The sequence below is a fragment of the Anopheles merus genome, unplaced genomic scaffold (genome assembly GCF_017562075.2).
Source record: "Anopheles merus strain MAF unplaced genomic scaffold, AmerM5.1 LNR4000008, whole genome shotgun sequence".
Classification (NCBI taxonomy): Eukaryota; Metazoa; Arthropoda; class Insecta; order Diptera; family Culicidae; genus Anopheles; species Anopheles merus.
Window position 1 is genome coordinate 4,151 of NW_024427588.1, and position 7,755 is coordinate 11,905.

The 7,755-nt window shown below is 41.7% G+C and overlaps 1 protein-coding gene and 1 long non-coding RNA gene across 2 annotated transcripts; one reads left to right on the forward strand and one right to left on the reverse strand.

The window, feature by feature from the left end:
• Positions 1-1,730: 1,730 nt before the first annotated feature.
• LOC121600849 (putative nuclease HARBI1) lies at positions 1,731-2,982 on the forward strand. The gene is made up of 4 exons (XM_041929635.1): positions 1,731-1,916; positions 1,988-2,423; positions 2,491-2,635; positions 2,698-2,982. The coding sequence occupies exons 1-4, from the start codon at positions 1,795-1,797 to the stop codon at positions 2,970-2,972; spliced, it is 978 nt and encodes a 325-aa protein (XP_041785569.1). The 5' UTR covers positions 1,731-1,794; the 3' UTR covers positions 2,973-2,982.
• A 394-nt stretch (positions 2,983-3,376) lies between these two features.
• LOC121600854 lies at positions 3,377-4,328 on the reverse strand. Its single transcript, XR_006005881.1, has 3 exons — positions 4,251-4,328; positions 3,772-3,952; positions 3,377-3,705 (listed from the first exon to the last, which is right to left on the reverse strand). It is a non-coding gene; the product is annotated as an uncharacterized LOC121600854 (long non-coding RNA).
• Positions 4,329-7,755: the final 3,427 nt, after the last annotated feature.

Below are 7,755 nucleotides of genomic sequence, written 5' to 3' on the forward strand. Positions count from 1 at the left end.
ACTTCAAATTGAATTTTAGTATTATTGACTTTTAGTGTTATGTATATTTTTGCGGTATGTGGTTTGCATTTTGGTATAAATTGTTGATCAAAATTGAGTTTACCTCTTCGTTCTCCTCGCTGTCTTGATGTTGTTCGTCAATTAACCTCACACTTTTGCTTCTATTGTTCGTGCGACAGACGCGCTGCAAATGTCCAATTTTCCCGCACTTTTTGCAGACGGTTCTTTTGTGCTTGCATACATATGCAAAATGTGATTCTCCACATCTATAACACTCGACGTTTTTCTTCGTTGTGTTGCTCACGATGTTTACTTCTTCACTTCAGCACCTCTGCTATTCAGCACTTCAGCACTTCTGCTATTCAGCACTTCAGCGCCATCTCCGGCGGCTTCCATGGCTAAAGCAATTTGCTTAGCTTTTTCCAGTGTTAGATTTCTTTCTTCAATCAGCCGGTTGCGTATTCTTGGATTTCGTACACCAAAAACTAGCTGGTTCCTGAGCGCCTTTGTCAAATATTGCCCGAAATCACAATTAGCCGCCACTTTTTGCAAAGCCGTGATGAACTCCGTTACAGTTTCGCCTTCAGTCTGAAGTCGTTGACGAAACTTCCATAGTTCCACCATTTCGAGGGGTTTCGGGTCGAACAGCTCATCCAAACACTTCACTATTTGTTCGTATGTTTTGTCTTCTGGTTCTTCCGGAGAAATATGATCACACAATAAATTGTATGAATCAACACCCATGTAATGCAGAAGCATGACTTTTTTATTATTCGATTTAACCTCAAATACCGACATTGCTCCTTCGAAGCGTTTCACCCAGCGGGCCCATTGCATGAGCCCTATGTTAAAAGGTTCCATATCGAATTTTGCCATTGTGGTGCGTTGTTCACTCTGTGCGATGTTCTGCTTTGTACCACTGCTTGTTGGTTTCTCTTCGATCATGACACTGTCTCCACTTATACCCGATTGTTTCAGCTTTTCTTTAACTGCGTAGCGCTAGCTTTCCAGGGTTCTCAGAATTTGTCACTCGTCGCCAATTGTTATAACTCGTGGAAGGAAGACACATGTGTTTCGTTCGTAGTTCAGACACAGAGTGCCGTTTATTCTCACTGACAGCTGTTTGCTACCCAACTAGCAGTTTCTGTCGATGGACAGCTGTCAGACGTATATGACAGTGTACGCACGCTGTTTCACATGATAAAACACATTATATTCTGATAATGTGTGTTATCATGTGAAACAGCGTGCGTATTCTGACTGACTGAACTTTCAAACTTTCTAAAAGTATTCTGACTTTCAACGCAATATGACATCATGGCAAGCTACGTTTTTCAGACACAAACCCGCGCACTCGCACACAGACACACACACACACACACACACACACACACACACACACACACACACACACACACACACACACACACACACACACACACACACACACACACACACACACACACAAAACACAAGTAACGTGGTAAAACAATTGCACGGTGCGATGAAAAAACAGGGTCCTAACTTAATGTCCGATACTGTAACTGTAACTATAGGCCCGATTATTAAACACAAACGGAAATGACACAAGACAAGTGTGTCAAGACAAACGGAAAATAGGTATGCATTTTGAAACTGTTCTTGTGACAGACAAGTTTCGTTAAGTTTTTTCTTTCGTCAAAACTGTGTCAAAGCATTTGGCGATATGTCAAAAAGTTCAAAATCAAAATAAAAATCGTAAACAAGATACAAACGTTTCTCAAGCTAACAACAATCCGTGATTTAAAAATCGAAATGATTTTCTCCCACTTCGTGAGTGACGATAGCAGCAGTGAAGAAGAACCAACGGTGGATCTGGCAAAACAGCGCCGACTGCTTCGAAGTGTTTTCGACCCGTTACAGCTTTCTAACCAAGCGTGAGTTCATCATTCAGATCATTTGTGCAAACTGTGTTAAACATCTCTCATTTCGTGGTTGTTAATTTCAGATTTAAGAAAAATTTCCGTGTGTCGAAGGAAATTTTTGTTGACATTCTGGCGGAGATCGAGCCCAAGTTCCCACCGGTTAAGGGAAAGGGGCTCAAGCCAAACGAAATGTTGGCTGCTGCTCTGCGGTTTCTAGCTGAAGGCAGCTACCAAAATGGAACAGGAAACGATTATAAAATAGCTATTGCTCAGCCTACTTTCTCGGTAGCCTTTGCAAAGTGCTTAAATATAATCGAAGAAACTTTAGGGAACAAATGGATCTCTTTAGCGATGGAACCAGATGAGCAACAAGATGCACGACGATACTTCTACTCAAAAAGTGGCATCCCTGGTGTTGTGATGTGTGTTGATGGAACACACATAAAAATTATTGCCCCAGTGGACGATTACGATCAGCATTTTAACCGGAAGGGCTATTACAGCTTAAACGCGATGATTGTAAGTAAAGCTTTCAGTGTTTGTCGTATGTTTTGTACTTCAATATTATTTTTCTTCGTACCGGTAGATTTGCGACCATCTCATGAAAATTCGTTATGTGAATGCCAAATTCGGAGGAGCTAATCACGATTCACATATTTGGAATGTAAGTGGAATGGACAACTTTTTCGAAACAAAACATCGACGCGGAGAAACTGCATTCAATCTACTAGGTAATACATTAAACCATCCGATGGGTATTTGTTTATGTAAATAATCTTTTGAATTCTCACAGGTGATGCTGGATACCCGTCAAAACCGTGGTTAATAACACCAAAACGTAATCCTGCTCCAAACACACCAGAAGCTGCCTTTAATAAAAACCATTCTTTAGGTAGAGAAATAGTGGAGCGCACGATCGGGTTGCTCAAAAATAGATTCAGATGTTTGTTAGGTGCTCGACAGTTGCACTACACCCCGGTAAAAGCAACTCAAATAACGAACGTATGTTGTATGTTACACAACATGTGCATTGCGTATGGATTGGAAGAGCCAAGCTCAGATGAATAAAAGGCAACTAGAGGCAGGCTAGAGGTCAAGTTCATTTATTTTTTAAGTTCATCACATAAGTTTGCATCACAAAAAGAGTTCATTTATCACAGTTCAGTTAATAGAAATTCAATTAATAAAAACATTAAACGCTAACTTACAACTAAAATCTTAAAATTATGAAAAATAAGAATCACTAATTGGTTTTGCGTTCTACAGCCTCTTTTAACATACCTGTGATATTTTCTAATACTACAATTGCCCTATTCAATGCGGCTGTGGACTCTTTTTGAGCTTCAATGTTTTCTTTCATTAGATTAAGAAGCTGTTGGTTTTGCCGCAACACCGCTTCCGTGTTTTGTCGCTTACGACTCCTTTTTGACGAGCTTTTGCCGTTATAGGATTTTGCTCCTCATTGTTCGGTGTCTCGCTGCCGTTGTTTGGCGCCCCGCTGCCGCTGTTTGGCTCCTCGTTGTTGCCGATTGGCAACAATTGGCTGCTGTTGTTGCTGCTGTTGTTGTTGTTGCTGTTGTTGTTGTTGTTGTTGTTGTTGTTGTCATAGTTGTTGTTTAAATTGCCCCAAGAGCGGCCTGAATTCCCTTCTATGGTGGCCTTCAAGTTCGTCAAATTGGCCACTCTTTCTTCCACGTCGTTTAATGGCCTTTGCTGAAACGGGCCGCCACCAGTGGCCAACAAAGACGCTTTGTTCACACGGAGTTTTTTTTTTCACCGCACATTTATAATCAAACCAAACCTGTAAAACAAACAGCGAACATTAAAAGCAAAATATAAATATGTTGTGTCGCTCTTTTAATCTTACCCTCTTCCACGTTGCACCCGTTCTTATCGGCGGTCCCAGGGCGTTAAGGTGCTCAGCCATTTCCTCCCAGAAAGCGGTCTGGTCACCTTTATACATCCCTCTGGCGATGTCAGGGACCTTTTCCAACTCATCTACCATTTGTTGGTACTGTGTTCGCGATGTGCGGGCGTCTTTGTTATTCCTAAAAGTGTATGCAGTATTAGGTTAATAACATTTGCATATGCTGTTGGATCTTGAAGAAGTTGCTAACTGAAGAAGTAGCTGGGATCCATTGCTGTTGAACGCAAACCGTGTGCGCGTGCCCTTCATCTTTCGACTATCATCGAACAACAGCAGAGGAAGTAAATACCAGCAGCTTCTTAAGCCGTAACAACAGATTATCAGTATCTCCAGCATATCGCCATTTGTATGGATATGGCGGTAAACATATTTTTGTTTAAAATGATAAAATTTTATTATTAATGAAATAAAATACTTACATTTTGTCGTGAAAGCAACAGCTACAACTCTGACCGAAACAACACAACAACAAACAATCTGAGATTGGCGCCTTTCCGTGGCAAAAAGCTGACGGAAAGCTGTTTGACAGTTTTGGATTTCCGTTTGTGTTTCATAATACATATCTTGGCAGTGTGCTTGTGAGTTTGTGTTTCGTTAAATTTTATTTTCCAACACACAACACAAACGGATGTCATAATACAAATCTTCCGATTTTGACAACTTGTCTTTACAATTTGTGTTTAATAATCGGGCCTTATGACTATTTTGATAACAATTTTTATTTATACTTAATGCGACATGTACCTATGGTTAATGAATTGCGTGAAGTTACTTCCTCATTTGAACCGTGAGAACGGTTGACTACCTGTTTATGTTTGTTGCGTTTCTGAAGCGCGCGCTATTGCTTGAGCCGTGTTTAGCTTGAACTTTGTTTTAACTTGAAGTGTTTTACTTCGCTACATCCGCATATAACAGGTTGGCTGATAAGTCCCCGGTCTGACACATAGATGGCGCCGCTAGTATTAAATGAATATTATTTTTATATAGTACCAACCTTCAAATGATTCGTGTCAAAATTTGACGTCTGTATGTCAATTAGTTTGTGAGACAGAGCGTCTTTTGTCAAGCAACTTTTGTTATTGTGAAAAAATGGAAAAAAAGGAATTTCGTGTTTTGACAAAATACTGTTTTCTGAAGGGAAAAAAATACAGCGGAAGTAAAAACTTGGCTTGATAATGTGTTTCCAGACTCTGCTCCAGGGAAATCAACAATAATTGATTGGTTTGCAAAATTCAAGCGTAGTGAAATGAGCACGGAGGACGGTGAACACAGTGGACGCCCGAAAGAGGTGGTTACCGACGAAAACATCAAAACATCCACAAAATGATTTTGAATGACCGTAAAATGAAGTTGATCGAGATAGCAGAGGCCTTAAAGATATCAAAGGAACGTGTTGGTCATATCATTCATCAATTTTGGATATGCGGAATCTCTGTGCAAAATGGGTGCCGCACGAGCTCACATTTGACCAAAACGCACCGTGCCACAAGTCATTGAGAACGATGGCAAAAATTCATAAATTGGGCTTCGAATTGCTTCTCCACCCACCGTATTCTCCAGATCTGGCCCCAGCGACTTTTTCTTGTTTTCAGACCTCAAAAGGATGCTCGCAGGGAAAAAAATTGGCTGCAATGAAGAGGTGGTCGCCGAAACTGAGGCCTATTTTGAGGCAAAACCGAAGGAGTACTACCAAAATGGTATCAAAAAATTGGAAGGTCGTTATAATCGTTGTATCGCTCTTGAAGGGAACTATGTTGAACAATAAAAACGAATTTTGACAAAAAAACGTGTTTTTCTTTGTTAGACCGGGGACTTATCAGCCAACCTTTTATGATTTTACTTCATAATGAGGTCGTACGCAACCTGGCGAGCTTGATACGCTGTACGACAGTGAGGTCGCCGTACATCTCGTATATCTCGTCATTATAGCGGCTCCTCTAGGTTCTCTGAGATGAACTGATTTTTCAGGCTGTAGAATGACCGGTTGGCAGCCAGCATCCTTGCGCGCAACTCAGCTTCCATGCTGTTGTCGTTGCTGACCTTTGACCCCAGATAGGTGAATTCTGGGACGACTTCAAACGTGCGTTCACCTATCTGCACGTCACGCCTACGTAGATTCTGATTATTTGTTGGTAGGCCCGCTGATGTTGCCACCATCAGTTTGGTCTTTGCCTCCTTTATTTGCAATCCGAGGCTCTCTGCCGCCTGCTCGATCCCTTGGTAGGCTTCTGCTACATAGGAGAGCCGCAGACCAATGATGTCTATATCATCAGCGTATGCCAGGATCTGGGTTGACTTATAGAAGATGGTTCTCGTAGTCTCCACCCTCGAGTCGCGGATGGCCCTCTCTAGCGCCAGGTTGAAAAGGAGACTAGCAAGCCCGTCCCCCTGGCGTAGACTTTGGTGGTAGCAAAAGGTCCTGAGAGTTTTCCATCCCCTTCCACTTGGCAAGTGACGTTGGTCATAGTCATTCTAACTAGCCGTATCAGTTTGACCGGGTTTCCAAAAGAGCTCATAGCGTCATACAGTTTTACCCTGGCTATGGCACGCCATGGCTCATACCCAACAGCGGGTTTACAGTGTCGGGGGCCCTAAGCAGTTAGAATTATTGAGGCTCCTTTGTACATGATTACCTGGGGGTACTCAGCATCCGTCTTTGATTATGTAACATTTCTACTTAAATTTTGTTGCTGCTGGGGTGGGGGGGGAGGGGAGAAGGAGAAGGAACCTAGAAACATTCAGGAGGGGCTACACTGGGAGGACAGTTTTATTTATTGATTTATTTATTTTTACTTTTCATAATTCTTGTCCGCCAATGATGGCCCACAAGACATCGTAAATTGTTATAGATTAATATAGTTATGTTACACACATAGGGTGTAGTTCCAGCTAAACGGAAGCAAATCAGACATCTACTTCCTCTCGCGAGAACCACACCACAACATCATCGTAGCACTCTCCCATGGTGCGGCACTGCGAAACATCGCAGAACACATATTATGCTGAGCTAGCATGAAATGTACCATGCCCGATGGAGCAGCGATCACCAGCATCTACCCGAAGTGGAGTATCCGCCCGAAGACAACTGTCGTGGAACATCCGCCCGAAGATGACATCGTGAAGTATCGGCACGATAGGTTTAGGCTCGAGCTAGCTAGGACTAGAGAGTTTAAGTCAGTTCAGAATTGTAACTCACCAGCGATAGACGTGTTAGGTTGATTAGGAAAAATATTTTTTTTATGACACTTAATATGTCCCTCGCATAACTATATAGCACAGACCTTCACTAACAGTAGAAATGGATGTGTGAAAATCAACTCCTGCATAGAATAAATTGAAACTACGTGCAATTGCTGGTATCGGTTCATCTGCCGCATAATTAGGTCTGTGCATATCTACACACAAAACAGACGATGAAGGAGAACTATAACGATGAACGTGTATGTTTACTTTGCGGTCGGTATGTGGACACCACACAATTGGTCCATTTTCTAAAATAGACTTGACTAGACTGTTAAACAGTGTTTTGATACACAAAGGATCATTGAACTCTTTCGTCATTTTCCGTACTAAACCTAGGGTCCTATTGTTACTGTAAAAGTTAATTTATGATCTAGTAAGATACCAAGATCGCGAATTGTATCTACACGGTTAATCGTTTGTCCATCTATGTCATAATTGTAATAAATAAGTTGCCGGGCACGAGTAAACGAGATAATATCACACTTATCTATACTGTTGGGATATACAATGTCCGTCAGTAGTACCAATCACGCAACTTGACGTTACTGTCAATTCACACGAGGTGAGCGTACTTCTCATTGAACTCATGTATAAATGTACAGCGCTAGTCGCTTCCTGAACTCCGAAAGACATACATCAAACATAGAACTCCTCAACCGAAACAAAACTGGTGTTCCACAG

Bases quoted from the DNA above. Each gene is read 5' to 3' on its own strand.
- LOC121600849 (XM_041929635.1), top strand. From the start codon at position 1,795: ATGATTTTCTCCCACTTCGTGAGTGACGATAGCAGCAGTGAAGAAGAA. The intron at 2,424-2,490 runs GTAAGTAAAGCT...TCGTACCGGTAG, and splicing joins ACAGCTTAAACGCGATGATT to ATTTGCGACCATCTCATGAA. The intron at 2,636-2,697 runs GTAATACATTAA...GAATTCTCACAG, and splicing joins AACTGCATTCAATCTACTAG to GTGATGCTGGATACCCGTCA.